Source organism: Panthera pardus, unplaced genomic scaffold (genome assembly GCF_024362965.1).
Source record: "Panthera pardus isolate Hobbes unplaced genomic scaffold, ASM2436296v1 HiC_scaffold_6, whole genome shotgun sequence".
Classification (NCBI taxonomy): Eukaryota; Metazoa; Chordata; class Mammalia; order Carnivora; family Felidae; genus Panthera; species Panthera pardus.
Genome location: NW_026526991.1, coordinates 125820606 through 125840923, shown reverse-complemented (window position 1 = coordinate 125840923; position 20318 = coordinate 125820606). Strand labels below are relative to the sequence as shown.

General features: G+C 45.5%; 1 protein-coding gene across 3 annotated transcripts in view; it reads right to left on the bottom strand.

Moving 5' to 3' along the window:
* Positions 1–2254: 2254 nt before the first annotated feature.
* The window catches only part of RSU1 (Ras suppressor protein 1), a 201925-nt gene continuing 183861 nt past the window's right edge, over positions 2255–20318 (bottom strand). For all 3 annotated transcript variants that reach the window (XM_019460672.2, XM_019460671.2, XM_019460670.2), the window contains one exon: positions 2255–2831. In XM_019460672.2, coding sequence (XP_019316217.1) covers positions 2746–2831 — 86 coding nt within the window. In that variant the 3' untranslated portion in view covers positions 2255–2745. The remainder of the gene's footprint in view (positions 2832–20318) is intronic.

Sequence of the window (20318 nt, the reverse complement as noted above, 5' to 3'; positions counted from 1 at the left end):
AGTACAGAGTATTTAAAATTAAAAAAAATAATAGATGATGGGGACTAAAGAGTACAGTTAACATGATGAGCACTGAGCAACATATCGAATTGTTGGGTCACTCACCTGAAACATAACACTGTATGTTAACTGTACTGGAATTAAAATTAAAAAACTGAATAAAAATAAAAAAAAATTTAAAAACATTTGAGAGAGTGCATGTGAGAGTGAAGAGGGGAGGGGTGGAGAGAGACAGGGAGAGGGAGAATCCCAAGCAGGCTCTGAACTGTCAGCACAGAGCCCCAGTGTGGGGCTTGATCCCATGAACAGTGAAATCATGACCTGAGCTGAAATCAAGAGTTGGATGCTTAGCTGACTGAGCCACCCAGGTACCCCAAAATACAAAAATGTTTAAAAATAAAATTAAAAAACAATCTTAACCCACCACAGAGAGATAATTGATCAACCATAAAATCCTGGTCCATTTCCATTTAATTTTTCTACATGTACGTATTACAAGCACAATTTCCTTTTTATACAACGAGGACCACGTAATTTTTTAATTTTACTTTTTTTTACTGAACTGGATAGGACATCTCCCTTTGCCCTTAGATATTGTTCCGTAAGTTTAATGTCTTCAGAAAAGTTTGTCATGTGGATGGATACATGGGGGGTGGGGGTAGGTATTCTTCCATGAGGGGTGGGGCAATGGCTTTACCCCTCATGTCCACTGTGTAAAGAGTTGAAAGGGCGATTTTCAAACACAGCTCTCTGCGCACATCTCTGACAGGGTCCTTAGGATAAATTGCCGGAAATAAAAATTCTGGGTCCGAGCACACAATTTTGAGGTTTTGCTACATGCTATCAAAATGCTAGCACCTTTCTGGAGAGAAATTTATATTCCCAACAGCAGGTGCCTAAGAACGTTTAGCTCATGTTACTCCCCACCACTAACTACGGCCTTGAAAAAATATTTGCACATTTCTCATTGTTACACATTTTTATTTTTGGTTTGATTTGTATTTTTTTGATTACCAGTGAGCTTGGACGTTTTTTCATGCTCCTTAGAGAGATTTCCGCTCTGTGAATTTATGTGTACTGCCTACATTTCTACTGAGAGTGTTCATCTTTTAAAGAAATTATTCGTAAGAGTATATTGTGATATTTTTACTAATGCCTTGTTGCCACTTCACTTTTAGACAAAAGTCTTTCCAATCCACAACACAGGCATTGTCTTTCCTCCAGCATTATGAGCTAAAAAATCAAATTAAACAATTCAGGCCGCGGCAAAGATTGCACCTAGAAAACTTCAGTCAGTCTTAACCCCAAACAGGTGAGGACACCTGGGGATTCCTTAGCCCACAGGAATGTTCTATCAAGGCCTTTTCCAGAAACAGTGCCTGTGATCCACGGTCTTTCTGATTTAAATGCCACGTCCAACTCCTAAGTAATTCAGGATTCGTTGTTGTCGTGTTTTGATTCTGGCTTTTCCTACTTCCTGGCAGTCCTGGTCTTGGGGGTTCCGCTGTGAAAGTGAAGGGAGGGGATACAGAGGTAGAGATGCCCCGATCTGACAGTGTTATGCCTTCAGACTCCTTTTGTTCCAAGGCACTGGTGTTGGCAGGCCTCGTTAGCACAAGGGTCCTGTGCCTGGGTTTATTTTCACTTACATCCACATGACTGTTGGTAAGAACACAGCTGCCTATCACAGATGCTAAACAATCGGTTGTTTAATGACCCTGCTGCTGCGGTTTCTACCCCACAAGTGGGGTGGGGGGAGAGCGTGCCCGTTTACACAACCTCGCTGGCACCATCGAAGCCACGCGGAAGAATGCTCTGATGTGAGATTTTCTGCAGTGATGAGAAACATACTTGAGTTTTTCTCCCTCCGTTTCACAACTTTTGTCTACCAGCCACTGGCAGAAGTCACCATTTCTTTAGCTAAGAAATGCTGCTTTCCAAAATCCTTTGGCAGAGTCTCCCAGAGATTTGTTTTTCTGCTCCTTCCTAATTTAGAAACAGTCTTCAAAGGAAACACACACACACACACACACACACACACACACACACACACACACACACACACCAACTAACCAACCTAACAAATCCATGTGAGAAGACACCAACTCTGATGTAATTTTGTATTTCTTTCCCACAAAGTTTCAGAGTTTATCATCTACAACCAATACAATCTGGACGGCATAGTTTGAAGGGAGAAGGTAAACAAAAATGTGTATACCCCCAGATCATTCTCTATTCAAGGAGCATCATGTGATACAAATTCAAGATTTTATTAAAAATTACTTGTAAGTTAACACAATACCTTGATGGTTAAGGAAAGCTTTTCACAAAGCAAAGTAATGAGTTCTGTGAATAAACAGAAGAGCGAACAGTGTTAGTGGTGACATTTAAGTGATCGCATGATTTTTTAATTATTCTTTTGAGAACACGCACCTTAGTGAACATCTATTCAAGGAGCTGCGGTCTGTGCCTCCTCTGGAATTTGCAGTTGAATTAGAGCTTTGTTTCCTGCCTTTGGCAGTGGTAAGGAAACAAATGGAAATGATTTTGAGAACTTATAAAAATCTACCACCTACCAAAAGCATGTTAAGAGGTGAAGTGGTAAGTGCTAGAAGGAAAGAGTGGAAAAGCGACACATGCATTGTATTTATTGGTGACATACAGTAACAGGGAACAGAAGTAATAACAAGGAAGAGGAGTAACGAGAAGTCCAGCCCATGCCAACCCTTTATTTGTTTTTGGCTGTCAGGGGTTTCCGGCTGATCTTTTTCGATTTGTCATTATTTTTCTTCGGCGGTTCTGGGTTCGCCTGCATGTGTCTGCCGTAGAGGCTGAAAAGAGAGAGGAAGAAACGTGAGATCCACCTTGCTAACACAGGAAAAGCTTTTACTGGTAGGGCTTTGGAGAACAGATTATTATTATCCAGGAATATTCAGGAAGCCAGAGAAGACTAAAAGATGCCTTCTGCTGTCTCCGGCTCATACCTTTTATTTAGGAATTCGAAATTCTCTTCCACACGTGCGCACACACGCGCAGGGCATGATGAGGTCAATTCTGGACAAGTGTCCCGGAATTTCACGTTCACTGGGCAGAGTGTGACAACACCAAAGGCAGAAGAGATCTGGGGCTGTGAGAACCGGTAATGCTCAGCCCAGCTGTTCCGGAATGAAGCTCTAACGGCTGTGAGCGTTTAAGTCGACAATGACAAAAACTGGGTCGAACTGAAGAGACAGAGTGTCCATTTAGTGAAAAGTGAGCATCACGCCTGGCCGGAAAGCCCAGGGGCTGGATAATGTGACAGAGAGCAATGGTGTCCGAGCCTGCTCAGGCTGCTCACACGTGATTGATGGCAGTGGGACGGCGACCACACATCAATGCCGCGTTAATAAGTACCGTTGATTAAATGTTGACAAAGTACCCGACAATTACAGCGGGTGGCATTCATCCCAGAGCGATGCTAGCCTGTGGCGGCGAGGATTGAACCAAACGGCAGATAATAATTAATCGATAATTTATGAGTGCTTCTGATTAAACAAAATTAAAAGCCACCCTAAAATAAATACGGCTCAATCTTAACCCCCCTTATTGATATAATTGTGTCCGAGAGAGAGCCTGGCATGTGTCTCAGTTCCTCCGGGGAAAGGCAATGCCTGATCTGCCTGTTGTGATGGTCTTGTGCCAACTGAATGGGACGGGATGACACAAGGACTGACCTCCCGGTACAAGGTGTCCCTCGTTCTAAAGTCCACTCAAGGCATCGACACCTCTCTTGATGCTCGCACCCTGCCAGGCAAACTGGTGGCATCTACCAATGCTCTTGAGGACGTGGACAGCGTGGCTGGCAGGCCAAGGGATGGACCTAGCACACAGAGCTGGCCAACTGATGGAGCAGTTAGGGCAGGTTGACAGGTGATAGTGTGGTCTATCTTCTCCAGAGGCTTCCGAATGTCTCCCTAGAAGTGCTCCGAGCAGGTCCCACCGGCAGTGGCCATGAAAATAGGTCTCTGCTCCCAAAGAGTTCAGAATGCAGGGTCTGGAGCTGGCAGCACGGACCTATGAGCCGGGGGACATATGTGCAGCCAGGTCCTGGGAATGTTCTCCAGGTGAAGTGGAGGGGGGGGGGGTGTTGTTAACCACATGCCTGACAGGTAACATTAGAAACTGCAAGCTCGCTTTCAACTTCTGTAGAAATGAGCTTTAAAGACTCTTGCTCCTCTCACGGAGAGGCCCAGTCCTGCTCAGCCTGAGAGCGTGTCCCTACAGGAGAAACACCTCCTTCCCCAGGACAGCTTGTCCTCCGGGAAAATGGATCTTTTTGAAATCCACATGAGCCCTCCTCCAATGCTCCTCACTTTAAAAAGGGCCAGGGATGCCCCCGAAGTCTATGTCACGGACATTCAGACGTCCTGGAGCCCAGGAAAGGAACCACTGGTTTCAGCAGAGAGGAAGTTTCTGCCCAGCTGTCCTGCTGTTGCTGCCCCGACCCCATTGATGTCCCTGTCCCAGTTCCTGGGACTTGTGACTACCGACTTACACAGGCAAAGGGGCTCTGTGGAAGCAATTAAGCATCTCGGCGATGGCAAGCTTGTCCTCTATTATCTGGGGACCCCCCCCTTCCTTCAGTCCTGCAGCATCTCTCCCACCACATGCATCAAACAGGTTAAAGAAACAGCCACGGTAGACTCATCTATTATATCCCTCAGCTTTAGCAACACATGCCCTGAAACATACTTTTTCCTCTAAGAGCCCCGGCCTAACCCCTCATCCCAGGATGCGGCTTTCTTTGCGTTAACACAGCAGTGTGGTGTGGGGTGTGCCCGGGAGGCCTCTGCTGTCCAAGCTCCCCTCACCCGGCATATGGCAAAGGTCTGATTCTGGTCTGTGCATTCATAGGTTCCCTCCAGCCTCAAGGATCTCTCCTCTAGTTTGCAAACCCCTACCCCCATAAGGGGGAACAGTATGCATGTTCTTGCTCACAGATAGCATTTAACTTTGAGGCTTACAAAAATCTGCAGAAATAGTTTATGAACTGGGAAACCCGGCAACAGCGACACAAATAAGAGGTCAGAGGAGGGAAAAGAGAATAAAGATCTGATAAGGGCCCCAGGTATCAATCACATCCTGAATGAGTAAGAGCCGAGGTGGGCACAGAAGGGTTCCCAGAAGAGGTCGGGGTTTCGCTGGGCCTGACGGTGGTAATCCAGCAAAGTCATTTTAGAAGGGGGTGCAAAAGCTGTTTGGAACTCAGCAAGGCTCCCCTTGTTAGGAAGGAACCGGAATGTTCCAATGTTTCAATGTCTGCCTTTTTATATTCAGACACCACTGTGCCTGGATCTCCTGGGGCGACACAGCAAGTCCCTACAGAGGGCCAGGTCAGAGACAGCATTCCTGAACTTGACGTTGAAATCCTCCTTTTGCAAGTTATTAGCTGCTGACTCTGGGCAAATGATTAGCATCCCCCCCCCCCTCCCGATTCCCTCACTGTGCCTCAGTTTCTTAATCTGTAAAAACAAAACAAAACAAAACAAAACAAAAAACAAAACAAAACAAAAAACGATGCTGCTTTCCTAGCAAGGAGGCTGCACTAGTGAAATAAGCCCAGTACCTGGTATGTCTACCAGAAGCGGTCAGTGGATGCTTCCTGAGACACAGGACTGATGTGGAGTTAGAGTCGGAGGGATTAAAGAAAGACAATTAAATGATTACTTCCTTAGGACTTTATGCTCTGAAAAAAATGACATGGTATTTTCTATCAGTGCCAAACCCACGTGTCTCTAGGAGAAAGATTTTATTCCTCTCTGAAGAAAGCAACTAAGGCAGAACTAAATGCATCCCCGCCCCCCACCACCCACCACCCACTTCCTCGGTGAGTCACTGCCAGAGCCGGGATGATGCCGTGTCCTCCCGGTGATCCCTTATTCCTCCAGCTGAGTGGGCAGAGGAGAGTGGTGATTTACTAAGTGGCCATTCCCACATGGAGACATCACTGGGGCAGAGCGGTAATGACCAGCATTTTAGGGTCCTAGGTCTGGGGTTCCATTCCTGGCTCTACCAGTGATTAGCCATGGGGCTTCCATTGTGTAAGTGTGGTAGGCAGAATAACGGCCCCCCAAAACAGGGACATTCTGATCCCTGAAACCTGTATCATAAAGGGACTCTGTGGAAAAGGTTAATTAAGGATCTAGAGCTGGAAGATTACCCTGCATTTTCTTGGTGGGCTCAGTGTCATCACCAGGGTCTTTAGAAGAGGGAGGCTGGAAGGTCTGAGTCAGAGAGATCTGAACATGGTACACTGATGGCTTTCAAGGAGGAGGGAAAGGGCTACCAGCAAGAAATGCAGGTAGCTTCTAGAAACTAGAAAGGCGAGGAAATGCATTCTCCCCTGGAGCCTCCAGAAGAAAGCCACCCTGAGGACACCCTGATTTCAGACTTCTGACCTCCACAACCATAGGAAGATATATTTGTTTTATTTTCAGCCACCAAGTTCACGGTACTTTGTTACCACAACAGGGACCTAATACAGGAAATGAACCTCTCTGGGCCTGACAGGGCAGCCTGGAAGTGAGAAGTCTGCTTACCTTCAGCAGAGGACGAACGGGAGACTTCTGGGGTAGCAGCTCATTGAAAAGAATGACAAGTTAAAAAACTGTTTCAAAAAGGACAAAGGATGCCCCAAAGGGGGCAGGGGAAAGGGTGCTGTTTCTATCAGAAGAAAAGGGAACAAGTGGAAAAACTGTCCTCTCTGTACTACAGAAGGATCGGACGCTCCCTGCCCCCTCTGTTGTCTGAAGCTAATGCCTTGGCCCATGTTTTGAATGGACCCAGATTTAACTTCTAGAGGTGAATGAGTGAGACGTGGAGAGGTCAATGCCTTTGAACGAAGCTTCTCAAGGGGAGGGTGCACGCCACACCACACAAGGCCGCGAGGGGAAGTACCAGGGTCCATTAGGAGGGAGAAGGAACAAAGCAGGAAGCAGAATCCAAGTACTTCAAGGTGGTTTCATGGGAAGGAAAGGACGGGGTTGAGTGGATTTAGGATTGCAGAGTTTGAATAGTTCCCAGGGGCTCAAGGCTGTCACGGTGGTCTCCAGGTGTAGGGGACCTGGTCCTGGGGTGATTTAGGGCAGGGGAAATACTGGCTTGGAGTGTGAGTTTGATACAGGAGGTGGTCAGGTGTTGGCTTTGGATCGGTTGGTTTGCGTATCAAAGGCAAAGTAGCAGATAAGTTGGTCGCTATCTCTAGGAATTAAGCTAGCCCTGGAAAGGGCAATGTCTCTCCAGCCAGTAAGACCTCCAAGATGTCAAAACATCATAAAAGACAGAAAATAAACAACATGACTAATCAATGCAGTCACGGCCTTCAGGATGGCTTCTGTCTTCCTGACCCTGTATCTTCCTCTCCTGACACACCTGCCTCTCAGCCTTCCTGAAGATGGCTTCTCTCTTGACCCACCTGCTAGTTCTACCTCCTTCATCTGGGAAATACCCCACCAGCCCTCAGACCCTGGCACAAGGCACTTCCCAAGCCAGCATGTCTCCCTCATGCTCGGTTCAGGTGGCACCTGTCCGGCCCCACGTGAGCCCATGGCACCCTGCCCGGGGGACCCAAGACAACAGACCTGGGGCTTCACTTACCTCTGCATTCTGGCACCCTGCTCGCCCTCAATGACGTGTGACCTTGGGAAAGTGACTACTTTCCATAGTCAAAAGTCCTCATCTGCAAGGATGAGGGTGAAAATGCCCAGCTACCTTGGAGGGCTTGGGGGAAGATTAAATCAGACACAGAAAAGGTCTGGTCTGTGCAGGTACTTAGCAGATGTTCCAGAATGGCAGCTGCCGCCTTTAACCTCTCACAGGAGGTCTGAGACTCAGGCTAAGCTGGCCAGCCCCTTCCACTTGAGCACACAGTTGCCTTGGAGCACACAGCAGATCCAGGAACGTGGCCCTGCCAGCTTGACAGTGGTGACAAAAGGAGCCTGGCTCAAGGTCACCAACAGTGCAGCCGCTGCAGGTGGACAAAATGTTCGACCCACAAAGTGGGGGGACCCTATGTCACACAGTCTTAGAAACTCTTCTCTCCCCTGACATCTGAGGTTTATGGGGGATAAATGGGAGATGATAAAGGAGTGGAAAAAACCAACAAAGAACAATCCAAAGTGACAGGAAAGGTTCCATTATGCACAGGAGTCTGACGAGCATGCTTCTGTCACTGAAGAGAATCTCAAAGGCTCTCCCATGGCTGCTCTCGGCTGTGGGAGATGAGCAAGCCAGCATCGATCGGCCTCCCGGGGGCTCTCTGTTCTCATCTGTGCAGGAGGTGGGGGGTGGGCCCTGCCCCAAACAGCGGCTGAATTCCTGCTGAAGACCACCCCTGGAGGAATCCTTGTGAAACGAATCCAGGGAGAGCCAGGGTCATCTGACTGATCACTTCGGACGGATCTGGTTACAAGCAGCCTGCGCACCGGCCACTTGAAGCAACTGAACACGCCTGCAGTTCTGGGACTGCAGCAAAAAATTCCAGCCCAACAGAATCAGAATAAAGTTTGCAACTAATATCAGGGCAGGTGATATGCACACTTTTCAATTACTGCTATGTAAACTTGCCATATGTATATGGGCATTTTCACCGTGGGAAAAGATCCATTAGAGTCTTATCCTTTCTTTTGGATCCCAGGCTCTCTCACAGACCCTCAGTCCCTCCAAGCTGCGGCAGAAGACCACCGTGGGCCCACCCCATTCCTTCCTGAAAATTTCCTCCCTTGGCTGCAAATAGACTATCTTGGTTCTTAGTCTCTCCTTCTGACACTGCTTCAAGTCCTTATGTTTCTGCTGTCATCTTTGTTTTTTCTTTCCTAGAAAGGACATCTAATTTTCCAGCTTCAATGATCACCTCCTAGAAACACCTCCACGTCCCCACCCCCTACGGAGCCAACCACCGTCTTCAAACCCTGCTGTGCCTTATTCCCACCTGGACACTGAACTATTAAATCCAACCAGGGCACGGAACAGTTCCCTAGCCCGACTTTCACAGGTCTGTCCCTCTGTGTCTCCAGACCTTCAGGATCAAATCACTTCAGTGGTTTTGACACATGCCTCTTTTTTTTTTTTTTTTTTTTTTTGGTTATCCCATGAATGAAGTTTGAGTGAAGCTTCCCCTGCAACAGGCATTCTGAGTCTGGGCCCAGGGAAGTATCCAAAACTCCAAGCAAAGCTCTATGTGTTTTTTCAGCAGAAGGAGAACGCAACTTTCAACAGCTTCTCAAAAGGCTCAGTTATGTAACTCAATGGATTAATCAGTCACTTTATGGTGCTTATTCTTATTTTCACAAACGTGTGATTTTATCTATTCTTTTTCGCCTTCCCGAATAGAGGCCCCTATCAGATGGTCATTAGATTATTATAATGGGTCCTTTCATTCCTCCAACGTGTCCTACGACTGGCAGAATAGTCTCTCCTTGGTTTACGCATGGAAAATGGCATCCACTGTCCACCAGGTCGTATCCCCAACCTGGTGTTATAAAGCAGCCACAAAACGTATCACGTGATGCTTAACTCCGACAACCTTGTCTCTCTGTCCACCAGCAGACCGGAGCACAGTAAGGCTGTTCTGGAGGAAGGCAGAGGGGAGCACAGTAAAGGGGAACCGAGGGTGAGCTCTGCCACCTGTTAACTGAGTAACCCAGAGTCCTTTCTCTTTCCAGAATGTGTGTTACCTTAACTGGAAAATGGGAATACGTGCAGTCAGAACGGCTTGGGCTCATGCGTGTGTTTGAAAAATAAAATGGTGCTAAATCGATCCAAGCCCTGGAATTAGCTCTTCCTCCCGGGCAGCATTCCTTTTGGTCTGTTTCTTGCTGATCGGGGTTAGTATCATCAGGAATGCCTGCCTGCCTGGGTCCTTCTCTGCAACTTAGATCCCATCCGTAGTTTTAGGCTTTTCAGAGCTTTCGTCCCCCTGCCCCAATTTCTGCCTTCACAAAACACTACGCGAGTTATCAGGATTGCACCATTAAGTCCTTGATGATACACAGGTTCCTGCTCTTGGCTTGTTGGTTTGAACTACCAGCAGAGTGCCGTGATAACGACACGTTACAGTTACGGCTACCAGCCATTCAGCGTTCGCTGCCACGACAATCCAGGGAAGAAGGGGCGTTTCTTATCTCCGTTTTTCAAAGGAGGAAACTGAGGCTCAGCAAGTTTAGACCCGGATCAAACCCAGGCAACTACGCCAAAGTTCGAATCCTTAATGCACTATGTTATCTTGTTTTCCATCTTTTTTTTGCATTTCCTAGATCTGTCTTCTCAATAAGCCTGCCATTTTCTTGAGGGTGGGGACTGAAGAGTTCACTTCTTTTGTATTCTGTATACTCAAGGCACTGGTAGAAGCATGTTGTGTGCTATGTAAATATTGTGTTTCCGAATGCCAGGTATATGAGAGGTACAATATGCTGTTCTTAAGTCATTTGCTCGTGTCATATGCCTCCCTCCTGTTGTTTTGGGTGTTTCCATGGAAAGTCCTTATACAGACCAAGAAAAGAACCAATTTGAGAATCCAAGTTATATGGCCAGTGACAATAATAGAGAGAAATAATTCTGTTTATAATCTGTAATCTTATGGTAGGTTGCTAAATTTAACATGTCTACAAATAAATCTGTGGACAAAGTGTGAAGCCTAGATTATTAACAAGCGTTTGCAGTATCTTTATTTATCCTATCTAGCAGCTATGAGGGGCTGGTGACAGAACCTTTAGCACAGAAACTGCTGAGTCTTAAAGAAGAAAAAAAATTAATAGTTAACCATATTCCCGGGAGAAATCTCATTAATTCAAAAGGCAATGATTTTTTGAGATCAAGCCTCCAAGAGATGGTTCCATGCAGGTCGCTAATGGCAGTATGTGTCTTTCACGTTTTTCTCCATTACAACCCTCACCGCCCTCCGTTCCCCAACACCCAGTGTAAAGGAAAGTATAAACATGCATTTGAAATCCACGGAAATAGCCAAAAGGAATTTGCAGATGGCCTAAGATACAGATTAAGCTATACGACAATATAAAATATAAACCGGGTTTTAAAACACCCTATACATTCTAGACTTACTCTCTGCCCCACTGGAGGGGAGAAATGAGGATTCTGGCAGAGCAAAGCTAACAGTCTCATGCACAAAAGATGCTCATTAAACTTCATCATCCTGTCTACTCTAATGATGCTTTTACTTAATAAAAATTCCCCGAGCAGTTGCAAGGATATTAGGCAAGGTCTTTGGTTATGTATCAGAGGTCCGAGCTGTCACGAGCAAGCATGCAGTTCAGGGGGTATGTTCCCTGGGGAAGGAGCAAATCCAGCTTTCACGGAATACATGCAGAGCAAAATCAATAATTCCAACTTGCTTCCCTGCTTAAGCATTTAAGAAAATAGGTAATCCTTTTAAATTAAACTGTGAAGTGCTAAATGATGCAATTTCCAGAATAAACTAAAAAGCAAGAGGAAACAAGTCTAAGGGCATTTGTAAGTTTCCCAAACAAGCTTCCTTAATAGACTTCATACCTGGACTGCATATTTTTTATGGAGAGAATTATTTTTTGATTTCATACTTATCACTTGTAGAGATTAAAAAAGAGACATCCAACCACATATGTGTGTGTCTGTAATACACACACATATGTACAGACTTCACCATAAACACAAAGGAAAAATTATTTTCATATGTGCAATTCACCCTCTTCAAAAATTACACTTAAAAAACACTACTATAAAAATTAACTAAATGGAATCTGACTCTCAAAAGCTAAATAATAATTATATAATGGATCCCTTAATGCGGACAGCTGGATATTAATACTACATAACCGTGAATTATGTGTTGAGATTATATAACTTATTTTTAAAAATTTGATTTATTTACTCATTTATTTTTGAGAGAGAGAGCGAGCGAGAGTGAGCAAGGAGCAGAGAGAATCTCACAAGGTGCAGAGAGAGAGGCAGGAGCGAGGGTAAGCATGTGTGGAGCCTGGAGTGGGGCTTGAGTTTACCCGAAGTGGGGCTTGAACTCACGAACCAGATCATGACCTGAGCTGAAGTTGGGTGCTTGACCTACTGAGCCATCCAGAAGCCCCTATATAATTTCCTTTAGAATTCACGACCTGCCAAACAGACCTGACTGGAGAGATCACATCAGTTAGGGCAAGAGTGAGGCACCAAGCAAAATCCTGAATTTAAAGGTAAAAAAGACTGTCCAGCTAGGTGTTCGATGATAACATGGACACAAAATGAATCAAAGCATTAACGGGAAAAGTCATTCTGAATATCACCAGCTCAACTCCAATGAGCATAGACAGTAAACTGACTGATGGTATTAACAAAGCTGGAGAGAGAATCTGTCCCTCAGAAGTGTTGGTTTTGGTCAGCGATACAAACAACGGGATAAATGCTCACAGTGGGCATCTGAGGCGCCTTCTGGAGAAAGGGGAGTTCTGGGCATGCCCGGCCAGGGCTGTCTCTAAGAGGAAGCAGCGAAAACAAACACGGAGCTGCCCCCACCCTTCACACTCTGAGCCACACCTGTCAGCTCTCTCCCCTCTTCCACTTCTACCCTCCCACATTCCCAACCCCCAGCATATGGGCAAATGGGTAAGGCCCCTGCCCACTTCTGAGGTTTGTACTTGCTATTTACCTGGAATATTCTTCTCCTGGTGTCCCGGAGACAGGCACTATCACCAACCCCGTTTTACAGATGAGGGTATAGATGCCCAGAGAGATTAAATGCCTCTGAGGTGAATAGCTATGCTGCCTCAGTTTTAGTGTCAAAACACAACTCAGTCACAGGGCGCCTAGATGGCTCAGTCGGTTAAGCATATGACTTCGGCTCAGGTCATGATCTCGTGGTCTGTGGGTTCAAGCCTCGCGTTGGGCTCACGGATTCTCGCTCTCTCTCTCAGACCCTCTCCTGCTCATGCTTTCTCTCTCTCTCCAGATAAATGAATAAACTTTAAAAATAAAAACATGACTCAGTCTGAAACCTTTCCCTTTTTCTGGGGGACAGTGACTATTCATACATGATCCTATGGCTAATTTAAGCCAACTGGAGAAAGACTTAAGGTTTTCCCTCAAACTGCCATGGGGAAAAGTCCTTTGTTTTCTATTTATTTCAGTTAGGAGCCCAGAGCTACTGTCAGACCTGCTGACATCTCGTGAAGAGAGCATTCCTGGGAGAGAAAGCAGCCCAGACAAAGCAGAACTGGAAGACGGAGAGACGTGGGTCTGACGACATCGAGCCGTCGCACCACGCCGGGCCTGAAGTTTACCGTTATCGCTGATTATTTTTAGTAGAAAATGACCAAATAATCGCCACTACTCTTAGTTTTGTGTTTCTTGCAATCAAAGGGACGCTGAGTCCTGAAGGACACATCGGTCTCACCTCATCGGTCCCATCGGTCTCACCTTTCTCCAAATGCGAAATCCTAGGGGAGGTCCTTTTGCCCACGATATCCATCACATTCTTTTCCTTCATATCAAGAGTCGCCATATAATTATTTTATTTATCTGATTGTTTGTTCTTCCCAGCCTCCCTTAACAGAAGGTTAACTGTGGGAGAGTAGGAACCCTTCTGTCTTGTTTGGTATCCCGTGTGACTGGTACGCCACGGGCATGAAATGAACACTTGGTGACGGAGCGAATAAAAGCATACATCACCGCACTTCCTAGGGTATACTCAAAGTATCTACGTGGGCTTCCTCCCAACTGGATTATTAGTGCCTCTGAAACAGGGACTGTCTTAATCATTTTGCTTCTCTAGGGCCCACCGGCCACTAGTCACCTAATACGTACTTAATGGCGGACTGAAAGAGCATCGTAGCCAACGCATACGTTTCCCCATGTCCTCCGTTCCATGCTCCTCGGGCTGAGTACACATCAGCTTCCCACTGAGAGCTGACTACTGAAACAGTATGTGCTATGCAGACCGAGGCAAGTGTTCTGGCCTTTGGAAGCAGCTGCCCTCTGTTAAGGAATCTTGGTTTGTACACCAGTTTCCTATGTGTTTTCCTGGGTTTCTGCAGCATTTCTGAGGCTGGAAGGCTGACAGCGCGGCTGCGAGTTCAGTAAGCGCATCACCGCGCAATTCTGCGAGGCCTCTTGGGACCCCGGTCTGCCATCCTCTCGTGGATACTCTCTCCCATAGCACTGTGGCCAGGGTCTGCCAAAAATTCCTTTAAAGCACGGTGGACTTTTATGGAATACTAATCCTATCTGATACTAGTAAGAACTCACTGAAGATAGTAACTTTCTAAAAAAGAATTAAGCTGAAGTGAAAATGATGAAACCAGTGGGGTCCCCCCTGCGTTTCCTTTGGAAAAATTAAAAATCGGAATAAATTTTTCTGGTCATGGAAAGGTAAGAGTCTTTGTGGCCACACGTGGGTCCTTCACGGATGGCTCAGGGTTGTTCACGACCTCTCACGTGATTAAGCTAGTGAGCGAGCACAATAGCAACACCCATCTAGCACTTACTGTACGTTAGCATTTCTTTAACAGGCTTCTGTGGCATTTTCCATCTAGCAGCTCGTGTAAGCTTTAAGCAGTATCACATGAATGACAGAAGCCAGGTGACTCCAAATATAAGTGATACGACAAATGAGGAACTAATGGCACAGGACTAGGAACACTAGTGTCTAAACAGAAGCTTTGCTTTGTCTTTTTTCCATCTTTCAGACAAGGAAAAACGGTAAAAGCAGATTGAGAGGTTATTATTCACCCCCCCCCCCCCCCGCCCTTAACAATTTGGACTCTCTGTTCCTGAGACTGTTCCTTCCTCAGTTTCTCTCTGTCCAGCTGGCTTGGTGATTTGGCCATGGCAGGGGACTCATGGCCAAGCCCACAGAAAGCTAGCCATCTCTTCAAATTTAAGTACAAGCCTATAGGTTGCAGATGCAGGGCAAAGAACTCTGAACTAGATTCACAAGTCTTTGGAATTAATCTTGTTATCTGGGTAATCTGTTTCCCCAGATGGAAGATGGGGTGTTTGGACCTAAATAGGGGCAGTAACTGTCCAGCCTGGATGCTGCCACACCCCTCACGCAATGACTGAGCACAGCCTGACGGTACCTCAACCCCTGTCCAACTTGAACTGTCCAGGCCACGGCTTCAACCCCCTCAGCGTTGGACATCTGAATGGAACTTGCCGACTTTACACATGAAGCTTGCATAAGCACTTTGCTTTTATTAACTTGTCTAACCCTTAAGCAAAATTATGTTAAATGAAACCTTACAGGGCTCACATCTCTGAGGTTCCTTTTATGTTCTGCTCAGATTAAGGCATGATGCTTGCGGTCTGTAGACCACACTGTATTACTTGCCCCTACTTTCTGTGCGTGGATTTTCTGTGAGGTGACTCATGCTCTGCTCCCAGATAAAGCCAAGACATTAAAATAAAAAATGAAAAGATGAAAACGAAAAAATAAAAACCAGAAAGCATCCATCTACGTACAGGTGGACTTATGCACACAGCGCTTTATCCATGAGGCTCTCACCGGAGGGATTTCAGGAAGTGGCAGGTACAGACCAGTAAATGCTGCCCAAATGCCCCAGCCTGCTTCCCTGGTGAAGCAGAAAGCCTCAGATAAGCTGAGCTCTCTCTAAAGCGGCAGACCCCACCCTTGCAACATGGCCTATCAGGTTGAACTGTGCTTTTCATCCATTCCTGATACCAATGTTTGAATCACTGGCCATGAATAAGGAAAGACTGGCAGGAGGGGAGGAGACCAGCTTTTGGTGGCTGAGAGACAAAGTGGTATTTGGGAACAAGCCAACAACTGTCAAAAGAATAACGGAGAAGACACGTATGGGAGCTCGACAGGAGACAAGCCTGTAGGTCCCACCCTTCTTTGGTTACACTTTCATGTTTCTGAGTTTTGTGGAGAAAACCTACTCCCAAAAGGAATGGAACATTTAAAAAATACTTTTAGCCCTGATGTATTCATCAGACTTAGTGTGTGTCATCCATTTCCTCCTAGATTTTGTAAATCAGATTTTTAAGAGTCTCGAAGAAATTTATGGTCTTCAAGGGCAAAAAGGTTAAAAATGAAGACGTCTGTGGTTTGTGCTTGATGTTAAAAATTATATCAAGGATCCATCCATGCACTAGCAATAAATCTGAGTGGGGACCCCAGGAACCTATCAAGAGGAGGAGAGGACTCTGTCTTGGGGCTCAGGTTTTAGTTGTTTGATGCCCTCGACAGGCCTTGTAGACTCAGAGCAAAACTGTGGCCGTGGGCGGGGAGGGGAGAGCTCACGCTTGTCACAACAGACCTCATCCAAGAACCTCAAGTGTTTCATCTAGGAATCTCACCCACAAAACACTCCTGGAAGGTGTGAGAGCATTCTAAATACAGATGGTGAAAGTCAAAGCAGGAGGTGGAGATGCCAGAGGACCAGGGTATCTGTGGAATACCGCCCAGGGCTGCTCTTTTCTTATGCTTTCCAGGATATCCAGTGGTTGTGGCCATGATGTGGCCAACAGGATGACACTTGGGCAAAAAATGACGAAGGAAGGGGGGCACAGGAGTTATTTCAAATACTGACAAACTGTCTGCAACAACTGAATCAAACTGACCTATGTTCTCAGGGAAAAATACCCCTGAATACCTGCTATTCAATAGCTATTCAAGATGTCTGCTCAGGACACCTGGGTGGCTCAGTTGGTTAAGCATCTGACTCCTGCATTAGGCTCAGGTCATGATCTCATGGTTCATAAGATCGAGCCCGGCGTGGGGCTCTGAGCTAACGGTGTGGAGCCTACTTGGGATTCTCTCTCTCTCTGCCCCTCCCCACTTGTGCATTATCTCAAAAAAAAAAAAAAAAAAAAAAAAAAAAAAAGATTTCTGTCCAATATATTTCCTCCAGAATGGCAAAAGCCCCTTTTAGTCAGTACTTACTATACTGAATACCTAGTGATTCCCCTCATCAATATTTCAGAAAGTTATTTTTAAAATCTTATTTTTAAAACACATATTAGTACTTCTAATTTGTAGACACGTACTCTATACTTTCATAGATCTATAGACTAGCTCTGTCCGAAATATAAAATCCATACAGATAACTTTCACTTTTCTAGCAGCCACATTAAGAAAAGTAAACAAATGAAATCAACTTTGATATACTTTTTAACCCAATATATCTAAAATATGATCATTTCAACATGTAATCAATATAAATGTGATTAATGACCTATTTTATCCTTAATTTACAGACAAAAGACTTAGCAAATCTATCATATAAGTTTAATGATTTTTTTTTTTTTTTTTTTTTTTTTTGCCCTAAGTGTCTTTGAAACCTGGTGAGGATTTCACAGCACATCCTAATCAGACAGGATAACAATTCAAGAGCTCAAGAGCTGCATGCTGTTTGTGGTCACATGCTGCACAACAGAGAGAGACCATGTGAATATGGTGGGATCAAGCCTTTCTTGTACTAGATGAAAGGCATTCTGAAAGCTGATGGGACTCTTTCTTGGTGCTTGGTTAGTTTTTGCACTTCAGCAAAAGGAAGGATGGACACACACACACACACACACACACACACACACAGTACTTTTTAAAAAAGTAATCCCACTTAGCTAGTAGGTTCTTCCCTGTTTTTAATTGCTTACAACAGTTCCGAGTATGAGCCTGGAAAAGTCTTCAGGCCAATACAAGTAAGTCCTAAAGCCCGTAAACACTACTTGGCTGGAGAAAAGCATAGTTGGGCCTTCTCTTTCCCAAAAGCAACAACACATAAAAAAATGGCTTTAGGAGCCAAAGGTCCTGAGCTCACAGCTGACCAGGCTGCACTTTCCACAAGGCCTTCCCTAGCAGGGGCTCAAAAAGAAGCAGGTGTAGGTCATGTGGACTCACGAGTTTTGCCATTTCCCAAGCAAGCCGCCTGGCTTCCTTCCTCACTCAGCTGCTTCTTGTGAAGTGGCAAATACCAAGTCTAGACTCTGGCTCAGTCTCCATGTCCGTCTCTGATCTCTGGGCCAGGGAGTCTGGAGGGTGGGTCTACAGAAGTTCACTGCAGATGTCCATGAGGCACGGCATCCGAGTCATGGCTGTGCTTACAAGAGACTGGGGACAAATGTTCAATGTGCTGGCTCTCCCATGGCTGACAGTAGTTTTAAATTCTCCATTCCTTACCAGGATATTTTTTCTATGGAACTCAGAAAGAAGAAATTGAAACCTAAAGGAAGGGTGAGAGCCAAAGACTTGTCTACTGTGGAGCTCCCAGACATGCCTTTGTCGTTCTTTTGACAATTGTTGACTTGTTCCCAAACGCCACTTGGCTTCTTTCCACCCAACAATACAGTCTCCTTACCCACTAGCCTCTTTGGGTTCCCTTGCCCTGCTCGTGTCTCCCATATTACTGGGGCCTGTCATCATTGTCTTTGGCTAACACTGATGGTGACCGTCTCTTATGGGGGGCACTTTGAAACTGCCCACAGTGAACAGTGTAATACTGGCTAGATGTAAAAGTTCCAGACAGAATTAGTGGCTGTGTAGCTTGAACTATTCTAAGCCCAGTTCTTCAATCTATAAAATAGGAATTTTAATCAGACCTACACTGCCTACAATTGTGAGGAATGAATGAAGCAATCATGCAAAAAGCTTATCACCGTGTCTCGCCACCCATTAAGTATGAACTATTTTTTTCATTACAACTACTCTTAAGAGAGGTTAGGTCAGTTTTTCAGGATTTCTAGCAAATGAAAAAGGAAGGGCCCAAGTCCCGATGTATCTGATTTAAAAATCCAGCCAGCTTTTCCAGAAATAGAGAAAGTGAGTGACAAAGAGCCCAAGAGAGTCCAAGGGAGTGCACGCAGGAGAGGGAGAGAAAGCAAGAGAAAGGGTAGCTCTCTCTGTGCTCAGCATCTGTGAGGAAGTTAAAACACCTGGCAGATGTTAGTCCTGGTTTTGAAGTTCATCTATAACAACTGGCAGCTGGGTAACCTTGGCCAACTTACCTAACCTCTCTGAACATGCTCTGCCATCTGGGAAGTGGGAATGACACTCATAGTACATACCTCATAGGGTCACTAGGAGGATGAAACCAGAGTGTTTAGCAGGTACCACACAGGTGCTCAGTAAACCAAGGCTGTTACGCACACTGTGCCCTGAATTGGGATTGACCATTGTAAGCTTGGTTGAAAGCCAGAGCTGAAAAACGGGGTTGTGTGCTACAAGTTTCATGCAAAACACAGTCTTGTCCCAAAGAGATGGTTTTTTAAAATGTCACATGTGTGCTTGAGGAAAAAGGCAAATGGCAGAGAAAATCAGGTGAGGACCTTCAATATAAAATGGCTAACAAGCCTGGTCACTTTCTGACCCTGGTCTTCACTGAATATTACACAGGGCCATGCTAGTCAAAGAGAAGAGAATCATGGCGAATCTTCCTGCAAGAAGATTCACGGGCTTTTGCTCTGTCCGGGGTCCTGAATGGGCGGCTTCCCAGGACTAAGTGAAAAAAATGAATAAGGGCATTGAGCACATTGTGGTCCTCCTCTTGCTTCAGCTCTCCCATTCACAGGCTAAGCTATTCTCAGATCTATTCAGATGGGAACCACATTACGTAAGAGTCAATAATCTTTATGGTAACTCTGCAGTGAAAGTGTCATTTGTTGTAATGAACACTGATCATAAGTTAAGCCCCTAGCTACTCTCTCTGTTATTTTTCATTATACTGTTCCTTGCTCTGTTATATTTCAGGAGTACTGAGGGAATTCATCCAACTATGTTCGCTAGTCAGCTCTTCGTTACTCAGATTACATTCTGCTAAGATGCAACGAAGCAATTTGCAAACACACGGATTCTCAAGGAAATGCATCAGACGCTGGTTACATGTTCTCCTTGCCAATGCCAGCGGGCACCCGCCCCTCCCTGGTTATTTGTCCCCTTAATTTGCTATTTTCCTCTCTATTTATCTTCCACTCAATTCACAGTATGGTTCTTTGGACCCAAATCCGAGAGACTATTAAAGTGTTTCTGGGTAGTTTTTCCTTCGGTAAGGACTCTTTGTTCAATTCCACACCCAGAATAATGTTTCCCAAATCATCATCGCCTTTCATGTAGCCCTCACTTGCAAACACCACTCTGCTTACATTACAGTCATTCCCCCCTCCGGCTGCTTTAAAGGGCACTAACTCCAAAAGGCACACCAGTGAGGGAAAGCTGGAGGTTTTCCATTTCTTAAAAGCCCAGTATGAAAAATTCATTTTGCATGGTGTATATTAAGCTCGAGAGTGGAATTTCCATATGCCTCTGTGCTTCGTGCTCTTGGACGTGCTTACGGGTAGGC